The 26,483-nt window shown below is 58.8% G+C and overlaps 2 protein-coding genes across 10 annotated transcripts; both read left to right on the forward strand.

The window, feature by feature from the left end:
- The first annotated feature begins 1,181 nt into the window (after positions 1–1,181).
- LOC308623266 (laminin subunit beta-2) lies at positions 1,182–12,849 on the forward strand. 3 transcript variants are annotated; one of them, XM_081245413.1, is made up of 33 exons: positions 1,182–1,265; positions 1,358–1,443; positions 1,561–1,733; positions 1,831–1,966; positions 2,048–2,121; positions 2,527–2,715; positions 2,806–2,869; positions 3,104–3,306; positions 3,396–3,516; positions 3,854–4,042; positions 4,245–4,424; positions 4,546–4,658; positions 4,926–5,005; positions 5,095–5,227; positions 5,424–5,582; positions 5,660–5,787; positions 7,529–7,661; positions 7,829–8,021; positions 8,099–8,242; positions 8,486–8,717; positions 8,801–8,964; positions 9,045–9,269; positions 9,356–9,573; positions 9,677–9,773; positions 9,864–10,236; positions 10,336–10,520; positions 10,594–10,835; positions 10,915–11,263; positions 11,594–11,801; positions 11,879–12,020; positions 12,104–12,280; positions 12,372–12,531; positions 12,602–12,849. In XM_081245413.1, the coding sequence occupies exons 2-33, from the start codon at positions 1,359–1,361 to the stop codon at positions 12,736–12,738; spliced, it is 5,406 nt and encodes a 1,801-aa protein (XP_081101539.1). In that variant the 5' UTR covers positions 1,182–1,265; position 1,358; the 3' UTR covers positions 12,739–12,849. The 3 variants fall into 3 exon arrangements, with proteins under 3 accessions (XP_081101539.1, XP_081101541.1, XP_081101540.1); XM_081245414.1 differs by having other exon boundaries at positions 1,210–1,270; XM_081245415.1 differs by lacking the exon at positions 9,045–9,269.
- Positions 12,850–13,029: 180 nt separating this feature from the next.
- USP19 (ubiquitin specific peptidase 19) lies at positions 13,030–25,028 on the forward strand. 7 transcript variants are annotated; one of them, XM_081245608.1, is made up of 27 exons: positions 13,030–13,475; positions 14,701–14,963; positions 15,227–15,265; positions 15,653–15,781; positions 15,868–16,001; positions 16,075–16,377; positions 16,494–16,710; positions 16,841–16,997; positions 17,112–17,183; positions 17,299–17,414; positions 17,517–17,737; positions 17,819–18,014; positions 18,093–18,226; positions 18,336–18,494; positions 18,579–18,689; positions 19,175–19,285; positions 19,370–19,471; positions 20,236–20,376; positions 20,472–20,590; positions 20,809–20,946; positions 21,059–21,366; positions 21,472–21,582; positions 21,671–21,887; positions 21,971–22,123; positions 22,225–22,385; positions 22,467–22,645; positions 23,877–24,385. In XM_081245608.1, exons 2-27 carry the CDS (start codon positions 14,837–14,839, stop codon positions 24,102–24,104), a joined length of 4,083 nt encoding a protein of 1,360 aa, XP_081101734.1. In that variant the 5' UTR covers positions 13,030–13,475; positions 14,701–14,836; the 3' UTR covers positions 24,105–24,385. The 7 variants fall into 7 exon arrangements, with proteins under 7 accessions (XP_081101734.1, XP_081101733.1, XP_081101728.1 ...); XM_081245607.1 differs by having other exon boundaries at positions 13,030–13,185; XM_081245602.1 differs by lacking the exon at positions 13,030–13,475 and adding an exon at positions 13,496–13,886.
- Positions 25,029–26,483: the final 1,455 nt, after the last annotated feature.

Here is a 26,483-nt window from a genome sequence, read left to right on the forward strand (position 1 = left end):
TTTTCCAGTGGCCCTCTGACCTTGAGAAACCGGGAGGCGGCGGGTGTCGGGTGTCGGGGGGAGGGCGTCAAGTAAAACTTCCTGAGACCATCAAGTGCCCCTGAGATCCTGATAGATCCTTATCTCTGAGTGAGCTCAAATTCTGAGCCCCCTCTAGTATCCCTGAGCCCCTCAGATTGACTACCTGACCCCCCAGGTGTCTGGAGACCCCTACTCCACATAACTGGTGCAACTCCCAGCAACCCTTAAAGTCCAGCAGATTGACTGCCCCCCTGCCCAGACTCTCCCTGTGAAGCCTAGTGATTCCCCTGAAGAACCCCAGCTTTCTCCCCTGGGCCTACACCTCTGGGGTACTCTCCACCTGACCCCAGACAGTGGGCGCAGCTGTGGCAGCTCAAAGTCACTCCGACAGGGCCCTACAGACCCCCAGAATCCGTGGTCCCTACCGCAGTCCCAGGGGCCTGGGTGGGGCATGGACTCTGGGCAGCGCGCATTCCAAGCCCGGGCTCAGGCGCTCTCGGTGGGCCAGAAGGCCCGGAGTGGATGAAGAGCCATAAGATCTGGATTTGCTCGCTGCTGCTCTGGTCTGTTGTCGGTAACCAGCACTCATTTTCATAGTGGGAAACTGAGCTCTTCTCATGCCTACTTGTTGTAGTGATTGGGGGAAGCGGAGACCCTGGGCAGGAGATGGCCTTTCTCCATCTCCCCCCCTACCCCTATGTTGTCCTGGCCTTCCGGCCTGGCTGTCCATCCCACATCCCTGAATAGGGGAGCTTGACACCCTGAGTGCACCCTTCCACCTCCGCACTGATGCTGGAGCCCTGGGACTGAAAAGCCTAATTGATGGTGACTTCCACAGCACCAACGACACTGGGGACAAAGGCTAGTTTCCACAGGCCACTTGAGGTCTCAACGATCAGACTCCTCTCCTTTGTTTATGCCATAGCCCCTGCTTGGTGCGCCCCCTAACTATAGTGGCCTAAGGGCCCAAAACCCTGTGTTCCCCTGGCTCTGTGCAGACCTGGGCATGGGGGCACAATAAAGATTTGCAGGTGAGCCAGCCTGTGTCTAGTTTCTAGAGTGAGGGTCGTTTCCAGAGAGGTGGAGGTTTCTGCACGATGTTGTGCTCCTGCCTGAGATCCGCTCCGTGCTTTGCTTCCTGCCGTACTTTCCAACTTTGCTCAAAGTCGCCGGACTCCGAGCTAGTGGAGGGACCGCTGGACAGACAGAGGACCGAGTGGGGAATCGGCCAAGGACCCACGCAGGCAGAGTCAACACGGGACCCCAAGGGAGGGGATAGATGGGCGTGGGCCCCAGACCTCTCATCCCCCCTCATCCTGATTCCTCTCCTCTTCAGGATGGAGCGGGCCGCAGGGGAACAAGGGAGGGATCTGCGGGGACAGCCTGGGCCCTGGCAGCTTCTACTGGGCCTGCTGCTGAGTGGTGAGAGGGCCTGGTGAAGGCCTGGGGGTTGCGGGATGTGATGGTGGGTCCTGGGGTAGCTGGCTCTGGGGCTACGGGGTGGGAGCGCAGCAGAACCAGCTGACCCCCTGTTCCCAGTGCCGGCCACCGCCCTGGCCCAGGCCCTGGCCCCGGATGTGCCAGGCTGTTCGCGGGGAAGCTGCTACCCCGCCACAGGGGACCTGCTGGTGGGCCGTGCTGACAGACTGACCGCCTCATCCACCTGTGGCTTGCACGGGCCCCAGCCCTACTGCATCGTCAGTCACCTGCAGGTGTGGTTGGAGTTGAGGTGGGGGGCTGAGTCAGGGTGGTGCCGGCACTGGCTGAGGCACTAACGCTGATCCTGACCCTGACCCTCACCCGACCCAGGACGAGAAGAAGTGCTTCCTGTGTGACTCCCGGCGCCCCTTCTCTGCTAGAGACAACCCAAACAGCCATCGCATCCAGAATGTAGTTACCAGCTTTGCACCACAGCGCCGGGCAGCCTGGTGGCAGTCAGAGAATGGTGAGGCTGTGGATGAGGTATGGGTGAGCAGGGCTGTCCACCAAGTAGCCTCAAGTCCCTGACCTCCGACTCCTGCCCCAGGTGTCCCCGTGGTCACCATCCAGCTGGACTTGGAGGCTGAGTTCCATTTCACGCACCTCATTATGACCTTCAAGGTGCCTGCGTGTCTGGGAGCCTGCTTGAAGCACCCTGCTTGGCTCCCCATTGCCCCTGAACAGAGTCCCAGCTCTTCAGCCCAGCCTCCCTGTGCTCATATGCTGTGCCCTGGCTGGATGGGAGGCTCTTTCACCTCCCACACCTTCTGTTGCCTCCCCCCTCCAGGCCTTTGTACACGCTGCCTCAATCCCAGGCTGGGTCAGGCGCTGCCTCCCTGGGACCCGTGACCACTGAGTCTCCCCACTAGAGGTGGCTTCCCTTCCTGATCCTTGCTTGGCTTCCCCTGGTCACCTCTACCTGTCTGTGAGCTGCTTGAGGGCAGGCCCCAGCTAGGCAGGGCTCTTGATGGGCCTGGGCTGGACTTGGGTCCTAGTGCCCGCTGATCAGCCATGCTCCCCACCCAGACGTTTCGCCCTGCTGCCATGCTGGTGGAGCGCTCAGCAGACTTTGGACGCACCTGGCACGTGTACCGATATTTCTCCTATGACTGTGGGGCTGACTTCCCAGGAGTCCCACTGGCCCCGCCACGGCACTGGGATGACGTAGTCTGTGAGTCACGCTATTCAGAGATTGAGCCATCCACTGAAGGCGAGGTGAGGGCTGGGATCTGGGCTTGGGGCAGAAAGGGGGCACGACGGGCATGAGGCAGGTCCAGTGTCTCTAATGACTCTATGCCCTTCCAGGTCATCTATCGTGTGCTGGACCCTGCAATCCCTATTCCAGACCCCTATAGCCCATGGATCCAGAGTGAGTGTTCCATTCTTTGAGGCTGGCGCAGTCCCAGCGTCCAGCTGGTGACTATCTGGGGCCTCAGTAGCTATTCTGGGTGCTTCCTAGGGCAGATGCCAAGTCCAATTTAGCTCATATAGCTGTAGACAGGAGGTCTCCCAAGGTGACCTTGGCAGCTTCAGCTCCTGGGTGGGCATGGGGCAGCAAGAGTCTGCCTGGACAGCTGGCCCCCAACCCCTTTCCCCCACTTAGACCTGCTAAAGATCACCAACCTACGGGTGAACCTGACACGGCTACACACGCTCGGGGACAACCTGCTTGACCCACGGCGGGAGATCCGCGAGAAGTACTATTATGCCCTGTACGAGCTGGTTGTGCGTGGCAACTGCTTCTGCTATGGACACGCCTCACAGTGTGCACCCGCCCCAGGGGCACCAGCCCATGCTGAGGGCATGGTGAGGGTCTTCAGCTGGCTGGAGTAGGGCTGGGGACAGGGCCAGGCATGGCTGGACAGTGCTGACCACTTGCCTACCCACTCTGCTAGGTTCATGGGGCCTGCATCTGCAAACACAACACTCGTGGCTTCAACTGTGAGCAGTGTCAGGATTTCTATCATGATCTGCCCTGGCATCCGGCTGAGGATGGCCACAGTCACGCCTGCAGGAGTGAGTGAGACCCCGGCCCTCATAGCCCCAGGACTCTGTGGCCTGGCTGTGCCCTGGGCAGAACCTAGAGCTGGTTGGTTAAGTCCCAAACACCTAGGCTGTGCCTGAAGTGTATCCTGGTCTTGATGCCCCTGGGGACTCCCTCAACCCTCTGCCACAGTCTGCTCTGGTTAGGGGCCCAGTATGATGCTGAAGCCTTAAAGTCTCTGAACCCCCACCCACGAATTCTGGCCTGTGGCAGGGACCTAAGGTGGCACTGGGGGCCCCTAAGCCCCTTACCCTCAGGACATGGTCCCTCAAGTGGCCTTTACCCTGCTCTTCCCTCCCCTCGCCCAAGAGTGTGAGTGTCACGGGCATACCTACAGCTGCCACTTCGATATGGCCATGTACCTGGCATCTGGCAACGTGAGTGGAGGTGTGTGTGATGGGTGTCAGCACAACACAGCTGGGCGCCAGTGTGAGCTCTGCCGACCCTTCTTCTACCGTGACCCAACCAAGGACCTGCGAGACCCAGCTGTGTGCCGCTGTAAGGCTGGAATTGGACATGGGAGAGGGAAGGCTGATCCTGGGGTATGAGCTGAAGTGCCAGACTGCTGTCCAGGTTGCAGGGATTTGGGGTGGGGGGATGGAGGGTGGAGCCAGACTGGGAATCTAGGGTGGGGGCTTGAGAGATGACTGGTGCTGGGCTAGTTGGCATAGGGTAACCCTGTGCTTCTTTGTGCTCTCAGCCTGTGACTGTGACCCCATGGGTTCCCAAGACGGTGGTCGCTGTGATCCCCATGATGATCCTGCACTGGGGCTGGTCTCGGGCCAGTGTCGCTGCAAAGAACATGTGGTGGGCTCTCGCTGCCAGCAGTGCCGTGATGGCTTCTTTGGGCTCAGTGCCAGTGACCCTCTAGGCTGCCAGCGTATGTGCTTCCTGTCCTAACTCCTGTGCTGACCTTAACCCTTGACCTCTTACTCTGGACCCAACTGGACACGAGCACTGCCCCAGCTCCCCAAAGCGCTGATGGGTCTCCTTCTCCGCAGAATGTCAGTGTGATACACGGGGCACAGTGCCGGGGGGCACCCCTTGTGACCGCAACAGTGGAGCCTGTTTCTGCAAGCGTCTAGTGACTGGACGTGGCTGCAACCGCTGCCTGGTGCGACTGGAGGGGCTGGGGTTCTGCACTTATCCTCAGAGGATAGGGCTGGGAGTGGTGTTCCTGCCCCACTGGGTGGGCGCTGAGGGCTTTGGGTCCAATCCTGGTTGAGAGGCCTCAGGTCTGGGAGGCCAAGGGTGGGAGCCAGTGGTCAGGGGGCCATCCTTTCCCCAAGGGGTGGTAGAGGCTGAGAGCCATCATTGGATTCCCTGCTGGGCAGAGAGGGGGGCATCTATTTCTGGCCCTCAGCAACCTCTTCTCCCCCAGCCTGGCCACTGGGGCCTGAGCCATGACCTACTTGGCTGCCGTCCATGTGACTGCGATGTCGGTGGTGCCCTGGATCCCCAGTGAGTACTGTATAAGGGGCCCTGGGAGGGGTGGGAAAAGATCCTGGGCGGGAAAGGGGATTCTTCTTGAGTAACCATGTGTTCCCCAGGTGCAACGAGGCCACAGGTCAGTGCCACTGCCGCCAGAACATGGTGGGGCGACGCTGTGAGCAGGTGCAGCCTGGTTACTTCCGACCCTTCCTTGACCACCTAACTTGGGAGGCTGAGGAAGCTCGGGGGCAGGTAGGGGGGCATTGTTGAAGGACAGGGCATGGGTGATACTATGGCTGGAGAGGCAGGGTTATGGGTGGTGCCTGGTGTAGGGAGGGTGTCTGCCTCGGGCAGGGCCTCAACTAGAGAGCTGGGGTTTAGGGACAGGCTGTGGCAAAAGAGGCAGTGTCTTGCCTGAGCCCGCACCCCCAGCCTCATTGCTTCCCAGGTACCTGATGTGGTGGCGCGCCTGGTGACCCCTGGGGGGATTCCATCATGGACTGGCCCAGGCTTTGTTAGGCTGCGGGAAGGCCAGGCACTGGAGTTCCTGGTGGCCTCTGTACCAAGAGCCATGGACTATGACCTGCTACTGCGCTTGGAGCCCCAGGTCAGACCTTGTGACACCTAACCCAGAGCTGACCCTCTGGGTATGGGAGCATCTCATCCATCACCCCATTCCCCCAGGTACCTGAGCAATGGGCAGAGATGGAACTGACTGTGCAGCGCCCAGGGCCTGTATCTGCCCACAGCCCATGTGGGCACGTGCTACCCAAGGATGACCACATCCCAGGGACTCTGCGACCAGGCACCAGGTGAGGACACTAATGGTAGCACCTACAACTGTAGGGGGTTGTGGGTCAGCCCTAAGCTCCCTGCAGGGCACTTGGAAGACCCCCCTGCTCATTCATCTGTTCCTTCCTTCAAGTGCCTCCTCCTCCTGTGTACTGTTTGCCAGCTGCTGCTGGGCATGGCACTGGTCAGAGGAAGGAAGTAGACAGAACAAGAGCTGCTCCTTCAGGGGTCTAAGTTCCAGAGGCCAAAGCAGGAAATAAGGGGAGCCCATTGATTGTCAGGATACGTAGTACCCTTGGGGGGAAGGGAGGGTGTCAGAGTACTCTGAGTGGGGACGTAACTGGTCTGACTAAGGCTTTATTATATTTTGGGTAGTATTTGTTTCATGTATCTTTTTTCATCACTTTTTTCTTAACTTTTTATCATGTAAAAATAAAAATACATAGAAGCAGAGAATAGCATAATGAACCTGGCTGTACCCATTATAGACATTTTGCCAACTGTGACTTATGTTTAGCAAAGATTCCTCTAGTTTCTGAGAGGAGAATAGACCTAAAGGGCCAAGGTGGAAGCTGGGAGATCTGCTGGCAGCTATTGAGTTAGCTGAGTGACAGTGGGCTGGACACAGGTGTGGCAGTTGAGGTGGCGAGAAAAGTTTCCAGAGTGTTCCAGTGGCAGAGCTGATGGCTTAGGAAAGGGAGAAAAAGTGGAAAGGTGACTCTAGGGTTTTGGGCTTGGGCATCTGGATGGCATGTGTTCTTCGCTGAGATGGAGACATAGGAAGGAGCAGTTCTGAGATGCTTAGACATGGGGGACAAGGCCAGTGGGTGGTTGGATTTCTGTGTCTGGAATTACTGGAGGGCTCAGGTTGGAGATGTAAGTTTGAGACTTGTCCCTAAAGAGGTGGATCTAGATTAAATGACCAGAGAAAGGAAGGAGGAGCAGAACCAAGCTTTGGGGTACTTTAGTGTTAGAGCCCAGTAGAGAGGGAGTAGCTGGGGGATGGGGAGAAATCAGGAGTCTGCACAAGGTCCCAGAAGCCAAGAGAAGAGCGTCTCAGGAAGGAAGGCGCACTGACCTCACTGCATGCTGCTGGACGCTGGAGCAGATAAGAATAGAGGAGTGGCCGCTGGGTTTGGCTAAATGGAGGTCACTGGTGACCTTGGGACAGGCTGACTCTATGGCAGGCTGGAGGGGGCAAAAGCTCCCCTGGAGTGGGAGGCTAGACAGTGGAGGCAGTGACTACAGCTAGATTTTAGGGTTTTGTTGGTCAGGAGAGCAAAGACAAAGCAGCAGCCAGGGAGAGACTCGAATCTTGAGCAAAGGTTTTTTTCAGGGGGGATAAAAGAACCCTAGCATGGGTTTGCAGGCTGATGGGAATGACCTGGGGTGAGGGGAGGTGATGCAGTCTTGGTGAAGAGGAGCCGTGAATGGAGGCTGGAGGTCGAGGTTGGAGGAAGCGTAAAAAGGGCATTGAGGGAAAATTGGCAAGCATTTGTGCCAGGGAAATGCTCTGGGGTTGCAAGGCTGTATGGAGTGTTCACAGCAAGACTGTCTGCACAGGTGACGATTCCAGTGACGGCACATTTATGGGAATCTTCTGTAGAGATTCTCCGTCTGGCTGTCCAGCTGTTTTTGGCCTGGCCCAGCCCTAGTATCTTTCTTGGCCAATGATTTGGTTGCTGTGTGTGGGGTGGGGAGGCCCAAGATGATTGATACGGGAACCCTGGGTGACCCCATACCTGTCCTCGCCTACCTCAGGTACATGGTGTTTCCCAGACCTGTCTGCCTTGAGCCTGGCATCTCCTACAAGCTGCGTCTCAAGCTGGTGCGAACAGGAGGAGGTGCCCAGCCTGAGGCCCCCTATTCTGGACCCAGCCTACTCATTGACTCGGTGACTAGTTCCCTCTTCCCACACCAACCAAGATGGCAGGGCCTGTGGGATGGGTCCTATAGCGGTGACTGTATAGAAGGGGTCTGTGGCAGTGCTAAGCTTAGTGTCCTGGCAGTTCCAACGTGGTCCTGGGTCTGAACTTCATTCTTCCTTGCTCATCTCTTAAGCTGGTGCTGCTGCCCCGTGTCCTGGTGTTGGAGATGTTTAGTGGGGGTGATGCGGCTTCTCTGGAGCGCCGTGCCACCTTTGAACACTACCGCTGCCACGAGGAGGGTCTGGTGCCCAGCAAGACCCTTCTCTCTGAGGCCTGCGCCCCCCTCCTCATCAGCCTGTCCACACTGGTCTACAATGGAGCCCTGCGTGAGTGCCTGTGGTTTGGCTGGTGGGGTGGAGGTGTGTGGGCTCAGCTTGACCTGCCCTGTCCTCTCTCCCCACAGCCTGTCGGTGTGACCCCCAGGGCTCACTGAGCTCTGAGTGCAACCCCCATGGTGGTCAGTGCCTGTGCAAACCTGCAGTGGTTGGGCGCCGCTGTGACCTCTGTGCCCCTGGCTACTATGGCTTTGGCCCCACAGGCTGTCAAGGTATCACCTGCCCCTTTGTCCCTCCTGTTCTTCTCTCCACACACCGCCCCCACCTCTGCCCCGCTGCCACTACTGTTCTCCCTCCTTCCTCTGGCTCTGCTTCTTCCTTCTTCCAACTCTGCTTTGGACCCCATACTCTCAGCCCTGGTCACTTGCAGTTCTCTTCCATTCCCTGACCTACCGTGACCTCACCCAAACTCCCCTCAAACCCTCTCCCTGGCTCAGTCTCTGCCTTGCCCCCAGCCTGCCAGTGCAGCCCTGATGGGGCACTCAGCGGCCTGTGTGAAGCAACCAATGGGCAATGCCCCTGCCAAACTGGTGCATTTGGGCTTCGCTGCGACCGCTGCCAGCGTGGCCAGTGGGGATTCCCTAACTGCCGGCCGTGTGTCTGCAATGGGCATGCAGACGAATGTGACCCCCACACAGGCGCTTGCCTGGGCTGCCGTGACCACACAGGGGGTGAGCACTGTGAGAGGTGAGCCTGAAGCAGCTGTGAGTGAGCTGGTGGGTGGGCGGGCTGCTCAGGGATGACACAGCTCTTCCTCCTTCTCCCTGCAGGTGTATTGCTGGCTTCCACGGGGACCCACGGCTGCCATATGGGGGCCAGTGCCGGCCCTGTCCCTGCCCTGAAGGCCCCGGGAGCCGGCGGCACTTTGCTACTTCTTGCCATCGGGATGGGTACTCCCAGCAGATCATGTGCCACTGCAGGGCAGGCTACACAGGTGAGTGGGTAAGGTGCAGGAGTGGGATCAGGGTGGGGCAGCTGGGCTGAGCACTCACGCCTTCCCCCGACCCTGGGCAGGGCTGCGGTGTGAAACTTGTGCCCCTGGGCACTTTGGGGACCCATCAAGGCCAGGCGGCCAGTGCCAACCATGCGAATGCAGTGGTAACATTGACCCCACGGACCCTGATGCCTGTGACCCCCACTCGGGGCAATGCCTGCGCTGCTTACACCACACAGAGGGGCCGCACTGTGCCCACTGCAAGCCTGGCTTCCATGGGCAGGCTGCCCGACAGAGCTGTCACCGTGAGTGTGGGTATGGAGGGGATGGCTGAGGTGGGGCTCCCTGCTCCAGCTCCCCTTAACCAGTGTGCTCATCTTGGCTGGCATAGGCTGCACCTGCAACCTGCTGGGCACAGATCCCCAGCAGTGCCCATCCACTGACCAGTGCAACTGTGACCCAAGCAGTGGGCAGTGCCCATGCCTCCCCAATGTCCAGGGCCCTAGCTGTGACCGCTGTGCCCCCAACTTCTGGAACCTTACAAGTGGCCATGGCTGCCAGCCCTGTGCCTGCCACCCAAGCCGAGCCAGAGGCCCCACCTGCAATGAGGTATGGGACCTTCCTGTGGATCCCTGGGGAGATGGGGCCAGCTGCCTGCCTCACGTCTTGAGGGTTCAGCCTCTGACTGACCTCTGCCCTGTTCCCACTCTAGTTCACAGGACAGTGCCACTGCCATGCTGGCTTCGGTGGGCGAACCTGTTCTGAGTGCCAGGAGCTCCACTGGGGAGACCCTGGGTTGCAGTGCCGTGGTAAGGGGGCTCGTGGGGCCAGGGTGGATGGGGGACTTCCCAGGATGCCCCACTGGCACCCTAACTCTGTGGTCTGCCCTTTTCCTGCAGCCTGTGATTGTGACCCTCGTGGGATAGACACACCTCAGTGTCACCGTTCCACAGGTCACTGCAGCTGCCGCCTGGGCATGTCCGGCGTGCGCTGTGACCAGTGTGCCCGTGGCTTCTCAGGCGTCTTTCCTGACTGCCACCCCTGCCACGCGTGCTTCGGGGACTGGGACCGTGTGGTACAGGACCTGGCTGCTCGTACACGGCGCCTGGAGCAGTGGGCGCAGGAGCTGCAGCAGACGGGTGTGCTGGGTGCCTTTGAGAGCAGCTTCTGGCACATGCAGGAGAAGCTGGGCACTGTGCAGGGGATTGTGGGTGCCCGTAACGCCTCAGCTGCCTCCACTGAACAGCTCGTGGAGGCCACAGAGGAGTTGCGGTGTGGACGGGCTTGAGGATACATGGTGGGATGGGGCAGAGGCCCAATGCATTAGGGCTGAAGTCTCTATAAATAACATCTCCCCATCACCCCACGTAGGCGTGAAATTGGGGAGGCCACTGAGCACCTGACCCAGCTGGAAGCAGAGCTCACAGATGTGCAGGACAAGAATTTCAATGCCAACCATGCACTAAGCAGTCTAGAGCGAGACGGGCTTGCACTTAATCTCACACTGCGGCAGCTTGACCAGCATCTGGACCTGCTCAAGCATTCAAACTTCCTGGGTGAGTTGTTGGCCAACTAGGCGGGTGGATCGGGGTTGATCTTCAGCTGACTGCCTGCCTCTGCCCGACTTAGGTGCCTATGACAGCATCCGCCATGCCCACAGCCTGTCTGCAGAGGCAGAACGTCGTGCCAACATGTCAGCCCTGACAGTGCCCAGCCCTGTGAGCAACTCAGCAGGCACACGGCACCGGACAGAGGTGCTGATGGGTGCCCGAAGGAAGGACTTCAACCGCAAGCACATGGCCAACCAGCAGGCACTGGGCGAGCTCTCTGCCCATACCCATGCCCTGAGCCTGACGGGCATAAATGAACTGGTGAGGCACAAGTGTCGGGTGGGACATATGGGTGTAGCTGTTCCTTCCCCCAGGCCCTGACTTGTTCTGTGCCTGGCAGGTGTGTGGGTCCCCGGGAGATGCACCCTGTGCTACGAGCCCTTGCGGGGGTGCCGGCTGTCGGGACGAGGATGGGCAGCCCCGTTGTGGGGGCCTCAGCTGCAGTGGGGCAGCAGCCATGGCGGATCTGGCGCTGGGTCGGGCCCGCCACACACAGGCAGAACTGCAGCGGGCATTGGCAGAAGGTGGTGGCATCCTCAGCCAGGTAGCTGAGACCCGTCGGCAGGCAGGCGAGGCACAGCAGCGGGCCCAGGCAGCCCTGGACAAGGCTAATGCTTCCAGGGGACAGGTGGAACAGGCCAACCAGGAACTGCGGGAACTAATCCAGAGTGTGAAGGACTTCCTCAGCCGTGAGCCTCCCTTGTGGCCCAGGCCATGTAGTGTTTCCCCCGTGTCTGTGTTCCTACTTGGGTCAGGGCCTGCACTGTACCTGTGCTTGTGACCACAGATGGGCAAGGGCTCAGGGTGTCTGGACCCTGAGCCCGTGCCCATATGTAGTCCCCAAGTCCACAACCCTGAATCTATGTCCCATGTATAGTCCCTGTCATTGTGGTTACATCCTTATGCCTATTAGCAAATCCATACCCCATGTGTGGTCCCTGAGTCCATACCCTAAGACTGTGTCCCCATGCCCATGCTGGGGAATCTGTGTCCTTAAGCCCTTGCCTGTGTCCCCATAGAGGAGGGGGCTGATCCTGACAGCATTGAGATGGTGGCCACACGGGTGCTAGAGCTCTCCATCCCAGCGTCACCTGAGCAGATCCGGCACTTGGCGGGCGAGATTGCAGAGCGGGTCCGGAGCCTGGCAGATGTGGACACGATCCTAGCGCGTACTGTGGGAGACGTGCATCGGGCAGAGCAGCTACGGAAGGATGCACAGCGGGCACGGTCTGACCCCAACCTTGGACCCCATCCTTGACACCTGGTTCTGATACTTGCAGGTCCTGATTCCCTCTCTTCTCCAGGAGCCGGGCTGAGGGTGAGAAACAGAAGGCAGAGACAGTACAGGCAGCGCTGGAGGAGGCCCAGCGGGCACAGGGTGCTGCTCAGGGTGCCATCCAGGGGGCAGTGGTTGACACACAGGACACAGAGCAGACCCTGCACCAGGTGTGGTCTCCCTGGGACATCAGTGGGGCAAGGTTGTGAGCATGCTGCATAAACCTGTTTAACCCTAGGCCCACCCATGGCAGGTGCAGGAGAGGATGGCAGGTACAGAGAAGGCATTGAGCTCTGCAGGTGAGCGGGCTCAGCAACTGGATGGTCTCCTGGAGGCTCTGAAATTGAAGCGAGCAGGGAATAGCCTGGCAGCCTCTAGTGCTGAAGAAACAGCTGGCAGTGCCCAGAGTCGTGCCCGGGAAGCTGAACAGGTGGGTTGAGGCAGAGCCAGTTGGAAGGGGTGGGGCTACAGGCTGGGCCTCCACTGGGCCACCACCCTGCCCCGGACCTCTATATCTGCAGCTGCTGAAGGGCCCACTAGGTGACCAGTACCAGACAGTGAAGGCCCTGGCTGAGCGCAAGGCCCAGGGTGTGCTGGCTGCGCAGGCACGGGCAGAACAACTGCGGGATGAGGCTCGCGGCTTGTTGCAGGCTGCTCAAGACAAGCTGCAGCGGCTGCAAGGTGAGGATGGGATGCCAGAGATGTGGGACTCTGGGAGAAGGACCCTTCATCTGAGACTTCTCTCTCCTAGAGCTGGAAGGCACTTATGAGGAGAACGAGCGGGCGCTGGAGGGCAAAGCGGCTCAGCTGGACGGGCTGGAGGCCAGGATGCGCAGTGTGCTTCAAGCCATCAACTTGCAGGTCCAGATCTACAACACCTGCCAGTGACCCCTACCCGAGGCCTACCCCAGTCCCCAGCCTCGCCCCGCACACATTACTGCCTGTGCATGGAACAGTCCCGAGCCTGGAAAGGCCCCCAATAAACCAGTGTGAATCCCCTCTGTGTGACCGACTCTGATTTGGGGAGGGCGGAGTCTCTGGGCGGAACCTAGAAGCTGCCACCAGCAGGGCCCCACCGAGGCCAAGGCACCGGAGCCCCGCCTCCTCCGTTCGGCCCGCCCCGGAGCTGCTCCCGCCGGAAGTGCGTCACCAGCTCTGCGTTCAGGCACCCGCGGCCGTATCTGGAAGTGGAAACAAAACAAGCAGCTGAGGCGGTGGTGGCGGCGCCGGGACGGGGGAGGGGCGCGCCGGAACCGGAACCGACTTGACGCCGGAACCGGAATCGAGAGCGGGTTGCCAGGGCCCGAAGAGGGCTGGCTGCAGCGGCCTCGCTCGGTGAGTGGGGCTGGCCGCTGCTCGCCTGTCTCGCCGGAGCGGGGAGGCCGAGACGCGGGCCTGCGGCGACCTGTTCAAGGTCACGGGCCGTACCAGTCTCCACCCCTCGAGCCCTGCGGCGTGCCGGGCCCACTGATGCAGGCGGGGCGGTTACACTAAAGCCTGTGGCCGGCCTGCCGTCTCGGAGAGGGTTGGCGGCGAGCGAGGGCGGCTTCCTGGAGGAGGTGGTGGCGGGCCCAGGGTTCGGAGGCTGGAGCTGGGTCGCAGCCCGGCCGGGGCGCTGGTCTGTGGTCAGTAACCCCGCGCGGCCGTATTAGGCCACCTTGGGTCTCTAGGCAGCCCCTTTCCCTCCTCAACGTCCCAGGAGGAGAGGGTAGGGACGCGACCTTCAGCTGGGGCCTGGGAGCAAAGAGGCGGCAGATGTCCACCCCTCGATTCTGGACCTGTCGTCACTGAAGATCCAGCCCACCAGTCCCACATCTGACCCGTAGAAGAATCCCCCCGTCCCCCGCCAAACCTCCGCTACCCACACCCACACACTCACACTCTGGGGAACACAGACTAGTCACTGTCTGTCCTACTACTGTCTCAGGCCATGCTTGAGGCGGCCAGGGGTCCTGGATCCATGGTTCGTTCATCCCCACCCTTATCTCAATTTTGAGAACTTTATTTTGGATGGAGAAACAGCCCAGAATCCACTGGTGGGTCTGTGGGAAACTGGCTAAGAGCTGATGAGGGGGTGGACATGGGAAGGAGGGGGATAATGTCTGTTTCAGTCTCAGACTGCATGCCCACCCTGAGGCAGAGATGCTGCTGAAAGGGAAATGTGACATCTGAATACCCTTTTCACCTTAGCTTCTGCAGGCTCCTCTTTGCATAGGAGAACGGCTGGAGAGAGGAATCTCTCCAGATATAAGGAAACAAAAACAAAAACAAAAACCAAGCAGTGCACAGAAGCAGGTTCAGAGGAGGGTGGGACCTGGCAGGTGGCAGGTGGGGCTCCTTAACCTCAAGATGATGTCTGGGTAGTGGTAGCACCTGGGCTGGGCCTGTTTTCAGCCACAGAGCCTGGCCCTCCTGCTGTTTAATTGTCTGTCTCCTCCTTTCCTGCCTTCCTCCTACTTCTCGGGTGGTGACTAAGCAGCCAGTGAGAGTGAAGGAAAAGTGAACACCCTGCCCAGTGCGCCAGCCCTGTGGGCTGGAGCTATGGCTCCTCTCCAGATTGGAGGAGCCTGGTCCCAGGCCATGGCTGCCTTGACCTGACACCTCCTCAGTGAGGCTTCTCTCTTTGTGGGTCTGTATGGCAGGCATCTAGGAGGCTCAGCCAGAAGTGGTTGCTTCTACTTGCATTATTTATTCCCCCTTAGGAATAGTCTCAAAGTATCCAGGGCCACATCAGGTAGTAGAGAGATATTGCTCCATAGGCTTAGAAGTGTCCCAGGTTGCTGAGCCCTGGGTGTAACCAAGGAGCAAATTTGGGGCTTTGGTAGTGATCACTTGTCCCCTTCTCGTTAGGCTGTCACTTCCTTGCTGGAGAATTTGTCCACAAAGAGTTGCCAAGATAGCTGGGCCAGGAAGAAAGCGCCGTAGCCCTGACCCAGACACCGTTGCCGACCCCGGGGCACTCTGGCTGTCACCCAAGCGGCTCAAGATGTCTGGTGGGGCCAGCACCACAGGTCCAAGGAGAGGGCCCCCAGGACTGGAGGAGGCCACCAGTAAGAAGAAGCAGAAGGATCGAGCAAACCAGGAGAGCAAGGATGGAGATCCTAGGAGAGGTGGTAGTGGCATTCCTGGAGTGTTTGTGGCCTTCCCCTCCTCCCTTCCTGTTGAGCATACAGATTGGGGATTGGGAGATGACGTTTTTGCTGTTCCTTCCATCCTGGTCTGATGCTGAGAGAAGGACCAATGGCAGGCTGGGTAGAGCCTCAGTTTTGAAGTTGGGGTACATGGCTGAAGTCCTAAAGATGGTGTTTGGTGGGATGTTAGAGTCTTGGAGGCTGCCTGTCCATCATCCTTTCCCTGTTCTTTCCTTTGTTGTCAGGGTCAGCATTCACTTCTCGGGAGGAGCCGACCAAAGAGGGTGAGTAATGAATAAGCCTTTTGGATGATAGAGTGCTAGGGGAGAGGAGGGGGCACTGGGGATATAGCCCTTATCTAGAGCAGTTGCATTAGGGCTGGGTGTCTGGTACCTGCTTACCCCCATCAAAATTTCATGGAGGGCTTCCCTGGTGGTGCAGTGGTTGAGAGTCCGCCTGCCGATGCAGGGGACACGGGTTCGTGCCCCGGTCCGGGAAGATCCCACGTGCTGCGGAGTGGCTGGGCCCGTGAGCCATGGCCGCTGAGCCTGCGCGTCCAGAGCCTGTGCTCCGCAGCGGGAGAGGCCACAACAGTGAGAGGCCCGCGTACCGCAATGAAAAAAAAAAATTTCATGGAGACCTTCACAATCTTTTTGACACTCCCTTTGTAGAGTTGTTGCTCGATTGGAGGCAGAGTGCTGATGAGGTGCTTGTCAAGCTGCGTGTGGGAGCCGGTCCCCTGCGGCTGGAGGAGGTAGATGCTGCTTTCACAGACACAGACTGTGTGGTGCGGCTTCCAGGTATGTCCATCTGCTTTGAGCCCAGCAGTATACTTGAATCCTTTGATATCCCCTACCCCAGCTCACTCCTCCCACTCTGTTGCCAGGTGGTCGGCAGTGGGGTGGTGTTTTCTATGCTGAGATAGAAAGTTCTTGCACCAAAGTGCAGGCTCGCAAAGGTGGCCTCCTGCAGCTGTCACTGCCCAAGAAGGTACCTCTGCTCACGTGGCCCTCTCTCCTGGTAAGTTCCAGAGCAGAGTAGGGTAGGGATACTCAGTGTAGTTAACAGGGCCTGACTGCTGTATCTTTGGCAGAAGAAACCTCTTGGGACCCAGGAGTTGGTGCCAGGGCTGCGGTGCCAGGAGAATGGGCAGGAGCCGTCTCCTGTTGCCCTGGAGCCAGGCCCTGAGCCCCGCCGGGCTAAGCAGGAGGCCCGGAACCAGAAGCGGGCCCAGGGCCGTGGTGAGGTAGGCGCAGGGGCTGGCCCTGGGGCCCAGGCAGGGCCCAGCGCCAAGAGGGCTGTGCATCTCCACAGAGGGCCGGAGGGGGAAGGGTCCAGAGATGGCCCTGGACCCCGGGGTGATGCCCCCCAATTCCTGGCTGAGCCGGCCACCCAGGTGAGAGTGGGATGCCTGCTTGGGAGTTGGGAGGTGAGTGGGAAGGGTGTGGACTGCAGTGGGGGGCCGCCTGCGAGACCCAGGGCTGATCCTGCCCACAATCTCGCCATGAACAGGCTGAGGCTGAGGAACAGCTCCGTGTACCACCACTGAACCCCCAGACCTGCCTCCTGGGCTCAGAGGAGAATCTAGCACTTTTGACAGGAAAGAAGGCAGTAGCCCCCAGGAATGACCCAGTGTCCCCAGTCACGGCCCGGAGCAGAGACCCTGAGAAAGATGATCGTTCCAAAGAGGAGATGGCAGTGGCAGCAGACGCTGCAGCCTTGGTGGATGGTAAAGGTGGGGCTGGGGGTGGGCAGGCAGAGCTCTAGTTTGGGTTGCAAGGTTGGTGGGTGGGTAGGAAGTAGAGTAGGAACAGGCTGGAACCTGTCCTGGGTGGTGCTGAGATGTGGTCTCAACGTAGAGCCCAAGTCCATGGTGAACCTGGCATTTGTCAAGAATGACTCGTATGAGAAGGGGCCGGACTCAGTGGTGGTGCACGTGTACGTGAAGGAAATCTGCAGGGACACATCTCGAGTGCTCTTCCGCGAGCAGGACTTCACGCTTATCTTCCAGACCAGGTGGGTGGGTGGGCAGACACACAGGGCAGACAGTGTGCTTCAGGCAGGACAGTGCGTCTCATGTTCTTTCTCCTGCCTCTTCTCCTGCCCTCTGCCCCTGCTCTGCCTCTACAGGGACGGAAACTTCCTGAGACTGCACCCGGGCTGTGGGCCCCACACCATCTTCCGTTGGCAGGTGAAGCTCAGGTGGGTGGTGCCCGGCCGCGCCACTGTGCCTGTCCCACCCTGGGCTCCATCCCCCTGACCCATCTAGCCCTGCATCCCCTCCACCTAAGTTTCTGAGTTTAGCCTCTTCCTGCAGGAACCTGATTGAGCCAGAGCAGTGCACCTTCTGCTTCACAGCCTCTCGCATCGACATCTGCCTCCGTAAGCGGCAGAGTCAGCGCTGGGGGGGCCTGGAGGCCCCAGCTGCACGAGGTCTGCACACGAGCTCCCTTCATTGCCCAGTCCTCATGACCCAGAGCCCCACCCCGTGCCACATGCTGCTAACCACCAGCCCCACCATTCCCCCTTTTTAAGGTGCAGTGGGTGGTGCAAAGGTAGCCGTGCCGACAGGTCCAACCCCTCTGGATTCAACCCCACCGGGAGGTACCCCCCACCCTCTGACAGGCCAGGAGGAAGCCCGGGCTGTGGAGAAGGAGAAATCCAAGGCTCGATCTGAGGACACAGGCCTAGATGGTGTGGCAGCCCGCACCCCCATGGAGCATGTAGCCCCAAAGCCAGAGCCACACCTGGCATCGGTGAGAATCCTGGGTGGGGAGGGCCAAGGATGAAGGCTGGAGAGCCCAGGGCTGCTCTCTCATGCCGTCTTGCTCCCACAGCCCAAGCCCACATGTATGGTGCCTCCAATGCCCCACAGCCCGGTGAGTGGAGACAGCGTGGAGGAAGAGGAGGAGGAAGAGAAGAAGGTGTGTCTGCCGGGCTTCACTGGCCTTGTCAATCTAGGCAACACCTGTTTCATGAACAGCGTCATCCAGTCTCTATCCAATACTCGGGAGCTGCGGGACTTCTTCCACGGTGAGAACGGGGGCTTGGAGCCCCGGGGATGGGGGATATCTTCCCCTGCTCATACCTCTACTTGGTTGCTGTCCCTAGACCGCTCCTTTGAGGCCGAGATCAACTACAATAACCCACTGGGGACTGGGGGGCGTCTGGCCATCGGCTTTGCTGTGCTGCTCCGGGCACTGTGGAAGGGAACCCACCATGCCTTCCAGCCCTCCAAGTTGAAGGTGATCTGTGGCCACTCCTACCCTTGGCTGGAGAGGGTGGGAAGGGCCAGCCAGCTGGGTGCATGGTAGGTGCTGGGGCTCCATGCTCACATCTTGCCCCTGCTTCCAGGCCATTGTGGCGAGCAAGGCCAGCCAGTTCACAGGCTATGCACAGCACGATGCCCAGGAGTTCATGGCTTTCCTGCTGGATGGGCTGCACGAGGACTTGAACCGTATTCAGAATAAGCCCTACACGGAGACCGTGGACTCAGATGGGCGACCTGATGAGGTCAGAGTTGGGGGCAGAGGTGGACATGTCTCATGCACGTCCCAGTCCCCAGGTCTCCTCAGTTCTCACCACTCTGCTCCTCAGGTGGTAGCTGAGGAAGCCTGGCAGCGGCACAAGATGAGGAATGACTCTTTCATCGTGGACCTATTTCAGGGCCAGTACAAGTCGAAGCTGGTGTGCCCCGTGTGCGCAAAGGTGTGACGGACTCTCCTAGAAAGACACCCCAGCTTGTCCTAGCTAGCCTGGTCAGAATGGGGTCAGAGGCATGTGCATCTTTAGGTGTTGCAGGGCAAGATTTGGGCAAAGACGGTGAGGGGGAGGCCTTAGGCCCTGTGTGGGCTGCAGAGGTCAGGCTTGGTAAGCTTCCTGACTGAGTTAAAAGTGATGTTTGGGTGATGTAAGGTGGGGTGGGGATGGCTAAGATTGGAAAGGCACAAGGTGTGCAAGTGAGGGGCAAATGGTTAAAGCGGCTTGGCTGAGGAAGGCCTCAACTACCAGAAACAGGGATTGTTCTCTCCTAATGGTTCTCCTGGTCCATCTAGTGTTGTCAAGCCTGAGAATTTGCTGGTTGGCTGTGAGACCCTGAGAGCCATCCAAGGGCGTGGATTGGGCTCTCAGGGCACAAGCATCCTGCCCCCCACTCCCTCTGTGGCCACCCAGTGGCAACTGTACATTTGCAGGTCTCCATCACTTTTGACCCGTTCCTGTACCTGCCGGTGCCCTTGCCACAGAAGCAAAAGGTTCTCCCCATCTTCTATTTTGCCCGGGAGCCCCACAGCAAGCCCGTCAAGGTGAGAAGTAAGCCCGTATTGCTGGGCTTTTGCAGAGACCCTGGCCTACCTCCCACCATGGACTCTGTACTCTTGTCACCACAGTTTCTGGTGAGCATCAGCAAGGAGAACTCCAGTGCAAGTGAAGTGTTGGACTCCCTGTCTCAGAGTGTCCACGTGAAGCCTGAGAACCTGCGTCTGGCTGAGGTGTGTCTGTCTTTCCAAGGCTCTTACGCGCATGGACACGTGTCTGTGTTTGCAGCGTGCAGATACGTGTGTACGATCATTAGCATCTGTACGTGTACACACAAACTTGCATGTGACTGCACAGAGACAGGTGGGGTGCTATTGGTTGAGACATGGTTGAAACCAGGCATTTGGGCTATGTAACTGAGGTGTCCTCAGTTCCCAGCCATCATCTGGATTTATTCCCCCTTTTGTTGTTGGCCCTCAACTGCTCTTCCTTCTTCAGACAAGGAGCTTGAGCTGCAGGACTAGCCATCCACCAGCTATAGACGTTCTCCATCCATTCTGCTTCTCCCTCCTGTTTTCCCAGATCTGTGTGCCGGTTTTCCCCAAAGGTTCCTAGCCTGCTGCCTGGTAGTGTCCTTTACCTCGGGGGTAGAGGTAGGGAGATGCCTCCTTGAATGTGGCCCCTTCATAGTAGCCATGGTGCAGTCTCAGCAGGGCCCACTGGTTGGCAGCCGGGCAGAGGCCCTTGGTGTGGAGAGCTGGTATGGTTGATAACCTGCCCCAATCCTGGTCTTTTCATGCTCTGTGATGCACCAGGCTCCTTATTCCATTGGGCACTGAGGCTGGGGCCAGCAGAGGCATATACTTCTTTTGGGCTACAACCCCCAACCCTGCCCCCATTGACCCAAGATCAAGGTCAGATCTTCTTCTTGTGCTTTGGGGCAGGGCCAGGGAAAGGGCTTGTCCTCACATAGGATCTGTGTGTTCTCTGTCCCCAGGTGGTTAAGAATCGCTTCCACCGTGTGTTTTTGCCCTCCCACTCGCTGGACACTGTGTCACCTTCCGACACGCTCCTCTGCTTCGAGCTGCTATCCCCAGAGTTGGCTAAGGAGCGGGTGGTGGTGCTAGAGGTGCAGCAGGTGAGTGGAGGCCAACCTGATGGCACAGGGCCCTGATGGGGGAGGTGGGCATTCCTGCCTGGCCTGGCCTCACTGAGGCAAATGACCCACCCTAGCGCCCCCAGGTGCCCAGCATCCCCATCTCCAAGTGTGCAGCCTGCCAGCGGAAGCAGCAGTCAGAGGATGAGAAGCTGAAGCGCTGTACCCGTTGCTACCGCGTGGGCTACTGCAACCAGTGAGGACTCCCGTGGTCTCCCCCCGTCCCTCCTCTCCACCTTCCACTTGCTGCCCTACCTCTTCTCCACATAAAGGCACATATATTTTAAGCCCTCTACCTGCCACCCCACTCTACCAGACCCTGGGGGAGGCAGGGCTGGCATACCCAGTTCCTTGGTCTAGCCCTAGTGTAGAGGTGGGGCTAAGGCCCTAGTCTTACCTCCTCCTTCTCTCCAGGCTCTGTCAGAAAACCCATTGGCCTGACCATAAGGGCCTCTGCCGCCCTGAGAACATTGGCTACCCCTTCCTGGTCAGTGTACCTGCCTCACGCCTCACTTATGCCCGTCTTGCTCAGCTGCTAGAGGGCTATGCCCGGTAAGTGCCCAGTGGTTGGATTAAGGTGGTGTAGGTGGGGGGTGGGGGTGGAGTGCAGAGGTGCCAGACACGTTGGTCTGGATTCTTACTTGCTTTTGCTGCCTGTTACCAGGTACTCTGTGAGCGTGTTCCAGCCACCCTTCCAGCCTGGCCGCATGGCCTTGGAGTCCCAGGGCCCTGGCTGCAACACACTGCTGTCCACTAGCTCCCTGGAGGCTGGGGACAATGACAGGGACCCTGTGCAGCCACCAGAGCTCCAGATGGTGACCCCTGTGGCTGAGGGGGACACAGGGGTCCCCCGGGCCTGGGCATCCCCTGATCGGGGCCCTGTGCCCAGCACCAGTGGATCTGAGATGCTGGCCAGTGGGCCCATTGAAGTTGGCTCCTTGCCTGCTGGTGAGAGGGTGTCCCGGCCTGAAGGTAAAAGTCTGGTGAAAGGCTCTGGAGCTGGGGTGGGGGAGGTTGGAGGAAGCTTGTTTAGGCTCTGGTAGACAGGAAAGCTCTGATTATCATGTTCTTTCACAGCTGCTGTGCCCGGGTACCAACACCCAAGTGAAGCCATGAATTCCCACACACCCCAGTTCTTTATCTATAGAATTGATGCATCCAACCGAGAGCAGCGGCTAGAGGACAAAGGTGTCTGAGGCCGTGGGAGGGACCCCTGGCGTGGGTTGGGCTGGCTGCTCTCCACAGCTGCATGATTCTCTTCCCTGCCTGTTTCCAGGAGACACTCCACTAGAACTGGGTGATGACTGCAGCCTGGCTCTAGTCTGGCGGAACAATGAGCGCCTGCAGGAGTTTGTGTTGGTAGCCTCCAAGGAGCTGGAATGTGCTGAGGATCCAGGCTCTGCTGGTGAGGCTGCCCGTGCTGGCCACTTCACTCTGGACCAGTGTCTGAACCTCTTTACGCGGCCTGAGGTGCTGGCACCTGAGGAGGCTTGGTGAGGACAGGGCAGCAGGCAGGTAGTGGGGAAGAGTGGAGTGGAGGTCTGTTGGTCTTGACTCCGCCTCTGTCCCCTGTCAGGTACTGCCCGCAGTGCAAACAGCACCGCGAGGCCTCCAAGCAGCTGTTGCTGTGGCGCCTGCCGAATGTGCTCATCGTGCAGCTCAAGCGCTTCTCCTTTCGCAGTTTCATCTGGCGTGACAAGATCAATGACTTGGTGGAGTTCCCTGTTCGGTGAGCAGTGGGCCCTTGTGACTGTAGTCAGGGCATGGGGGCCAACGTTGGCATCCAGGGCACCTGTTGACTGTCTCACCTCTCTCTGGCTGGTACCACAGGAACCTGGACCTGAGCAAGTTCTGTATCGGTCAGAAAGAGGAGCAGCTGCCCAGCTATGACCTGTATGCTGTCATCAACCACTATGGAGGCATGATCGGTGGCCACTACACTGCCTGTGCGCGCCTGCCCAATGATCGCAGCAGCCAGCGCAGCGACGTGGGTGAGGGCACACGCAGCCAGCAGGATAGATGGTAGGGGTGTTGGTGCAGGGTATGTTCACACTCTTCCCACCTTGCCATAGGCTGGCGCTTGTTTGATGACAGCACGGTGACAACGGTAGACGAGAGCCAGGTCGTGACGCGTTATGCCTATGTACTCTTCTACCGCCGGCGGAACTCTCCTGTGGAGAGGCCCCCCCGGGCAGGTCACTCTGAACACCACCCAGACCTAGGCCCTGCAGCTGAGTCTGCTGCCAGCCAGGTGAGGCACGGGGAGGCTGCTCAGGCTAGTGGGGCCCAACTCACAGATGGGTGGGGGTAGGGCACAGCTTCCTCTCCTACAGCCCTAGCTAGGCCCCTGGAACCTTGGGATTTTTTTTTTTTTTTTTTTTTTTTGCGGTATGTGGGCCTCTCACTGTTGTGGCCTCTCCTGTTGCGGAGCACAGGCTCCGGATGCACAGGCTCAACGGCCATGGCTCACGGGCCCAGCTCCGTGGCATGTGGGATCTTCCCGGTCCAGGGCACGAACCCGTGTCCCCTGCATCGGCAGGCGGACTCTCAACCACTGTGCCACCAGGGAAGCCCGAACCTTGGGATTTTTAAGAGTCACAGACAGGGTTCCCTTACATCAAAGCCTTAGCCAGAGCGATTCCCAGGCTGCAGGGACACTTACAGAGGTACACACACAGCAACACACTGCCATTGGTGTGTGCATAGGCTACGGGCCAAGTAGCTGCTCCAAATTTCACTGGGTACAGTGGTGTGAACAGACTGTACCTGACACCTCCCAACTTTCCCTCTGCACGCTCCCCACATGCTAGCCCACAGACCCTCACTTGTGATCGTCCCTGTGTTCTGATGTGCACTCAGGACAGGGCCTATCCAGCAGGCCATAGCCTAGTGTGGCCATCACCCGCTCTGAGGTGAGCTTTTGTCCCCACTGCCTTCGGGATCTTCTGTCTCTTACTGACATGGGATGCCATAGGCCTGGTTGGTGGGCACATCGCAACTCTTTTCTGGACTTGTCTCCTTGCTGTCCTTTCCTCCCTTGAGCCCGCTATGCTCGGACTCAGACAGTGATCAGGATCTGGACGTAGGTGGGAGGGAGCCAGGAGATGACTCTGGGGTTGGCAGCTCTGTCCTCCATGAGCCAGTCTCCTCTGTAGGAAGCCTGGGCTAAAAAACTGACCAGCTAACCCTCACCCCCACCCCACCCCAACCCCCGCGGGGAAGTTGCATGTCGATTGGGGAGCTTCCTGAGGCCAAAATGCTATCAAGATTCGCCCACTGTGGTGCTCTCCATCTAGACAACCCTGCGAATGGCCCACTTGGCTCCTGCCTGCCCACCTCTCTGCCGCTTCACCAGGGATGTAGGGGGTTAGCGCCGGTTACATTGGGCGGGACTGTCATGGCCAGGGGTCTTGGGGACACTGGGTCCCCCTACCCCCTCACCCCCCGCCCTGGGTGCTGATGGCCGTTTCCGCACACCGTAGGCTTCCCGGATTTGGCAGGAGCTGGAGGCCGAGGAGGAGCCGGTACCCGAGGGGCCTGCACCCCTGGGTCCCTGGGGGCCCCAGGACTGGGTGGGCCCCCTGCCACGTGGCCCTACCACACCAGACGAGGGCTGTCTCCGATACTTTGTTCTGGGCACCGTGGCAGCTTTGGTGGCCCTCGTGCTCAACGTGTTCTATCCTCTGGTATCCCAGAGTCCCTGGAGATGAGCTTGCCTGCAGGCAGCTGCTATGAGCTGGCCTACCTACCTGCCCACCAGGCCATGCCTGCCGCTGTGGTGGGGACCAACTCTGGGCTTGGGCCTCAGTGTGTGCATCTGAGGGGAGAGGGTGGGGACTGTGGCTCCTGCAGGGGCAGAGCATCCTAGGGTGGGTATCCCGTCCAGCTGTCTGTCTGTTTGTCCTGCTCCTCCTACCCTTGGCCTGGGGCTTAGCCCTGCCCAAGCAGCTTCCTGTATTTAAAGTGTTAATAAAGTGAGACTGTTCAGGCCGATCTCGTCTCTCTGTCTCAACGCCGCTGCTGTCTGCGCCTGCCTTGGGGCCCTCCCTTGGGTGCCAGGGCTCCAAGCCAGCACCCCCGGGATGCCAGGCGGCATACTGGGCAGCCCCCAACCCCTGTCCTCATATTCTGTTGCAGGGACTAGGCCCTGGCCAGGCCCCCGACGTGGCCCCCACGCGGACAGCCCCTGAACGCTTCGCCCCCCCTGTGGACCGCCCAGCCCCCACCTACAGCAACATGGAGGAGGTCGATTAGCAGGTCCCTGGCTGGTGGGGGGACTGGGCTTGGGGGATCCCCCACAAAGGGCCAGCTCTTTGACGCTTCTCCTTCTCTAACCTAGAGGACACTGGCTTCATCAATGGGGAGTTGGGGGGGGTGTGATTTGAGGGTGGAAACCTCACTGGTTGGGACCTCTTGTCAACTTGACCCCCCAGCCAGTGGGCCTTGGCTTCTCCAGCCACGCCCAGTGCTGCGTGATTTGATTCTCAGTTGTACCTTCAATTCTTTCTGACTTGCATTATAAACATTATAATTTTATTCTAAAAATTGTAATTTTTTTTTTTTTTGCATTTCGGAAGTGATTGCTGCTGCTGTTTAAATATATTTTAAAAATAAATGACAAATAAGCAGACTTAGTCACTGTGATACATCAGGTGCTGTGACTACCTCCCCTTCCCAACATCTGGGTTGTGTGTGTGTTTGTGTTTGTGTGTGTGTGTGTGTGTGTGTGTGTGTGTGTGTCAGTGTGTTAAAGACCCTGGAAGTGCTCTGGTCTGAGGAGAGATGATGAGGTTCCATTTCAGGCCCTTTGAGTCTTGAAGCCCCCACTGCCATCAGCTCTTCGGGGCCTGACCCCTGCCCTTTGATCCCACTGGTTCTGGGTCCCACATGGAGGCAGCTATGGTTGGTAACATTGTTGGTACCTCACACCTAAGGGGTGGAGTGTACCCCATGAAGCTCCAGAAGCTGACAGCATGGGGTAAAAGGTGCAGGCATTGGAGCAGCCTGGGGCTGACAATCAGACAGCAGGTCAGGAAGGACTTTTTGGGGAACAGGAAGTACTTGGGGGTGGAGAGAAGTCTCTTTTCTATTCTCAGGTCTTTCTTTGCTGTAGTTTGAAAACCACCTGGATCCCTTGGGAGAACAGAGCAGGAAAAAAACTGCTGTGGGAAAGGGGACCCTGCTCCAAAAGGACAGGAAGAGAGGCCCAGAGCTAATCTTAGCTGGCTTCCTGTGGGAGGGAGGGTGCGGGGTCCTGCCAGGCCATTTCTTCCCTTGATTCCCTGAAACTTTGGCTTCTGGCAGCTGCCCCAGGCTGTTTACCCACAGTGGGTTTGCAGGCTTGTCCCAGCAGGCTTGCCTTGTGTACACATACCGCAAGGGCAAGTCTTGTGAGGAGCCTCCATGCCTCTCTTCATGGATAATGCTGCCTCCTCTTCTCTTCAACTGCTTGGGGTTAGGATTGGGCATCTCCAGCTGGGGGGAGATGGGGAGCAAAGGTACTCCTGAGGCAGGTGTTCAGGTAAGCCAGAAAGAGTGTAAGGCAGGCAGGGGTGGGGCAGGATTCCGGCAGGTCCATTCTGCCCCCAAGCCTGAGGGGTCAGTATTACAAAAAGCTCAGCATGTGGGCCCTGCTAGTACTCCTTGGCTGGAGTTAGGGAGTTAGGGGTGATGGAGAGCAGAAGGAGCTCCTGGAGAAAGCTAGCCTTGAGACCAGTGTTGGTTTCTTCTATTGGGACAACAGCACAAAGGCCACGTGGGGTTGCTGGCCATGGAGAGGGGCTTGGACTGCTGGCTGTGAGGCCCTGCGGTAATGGTGGAATTGCCAAGCTGGGTGTTGGTGCTGGCACACTGCTGGAGGGGCTGCTAGGCATGGGCTGCATCAGGATCGTGCTGGGCCTTCACTGTGTGCAGCCCCAAGTGTCTGGCCACTGGTGATCTGCATGTGCTGGATGCACTACTCAAGGGGCTCTGTCCACCTCTGACCATAGCCCTGCTGCTGCTGAGCCTGCCACATTACCCTTCTGGGCCATTTGCACAAGGCTGCCATGGCCCTCAGCACTGTGGCCACTGCTGCTTCTGTGCATCAG

This window comes from Mesoplodon bidens, assembly GCF_964165515.1.
Source record: "Mesoplodon bidens genome assembly, chromosome: 10".
Classification (NCBI taxonomy): domain Eukaryota; kingdom Metazoa; phylum Chordata; class Mammalia; order Artiodactyla; family Ziphiidae; genus Mesoplodon; species Mesoplodon bidens.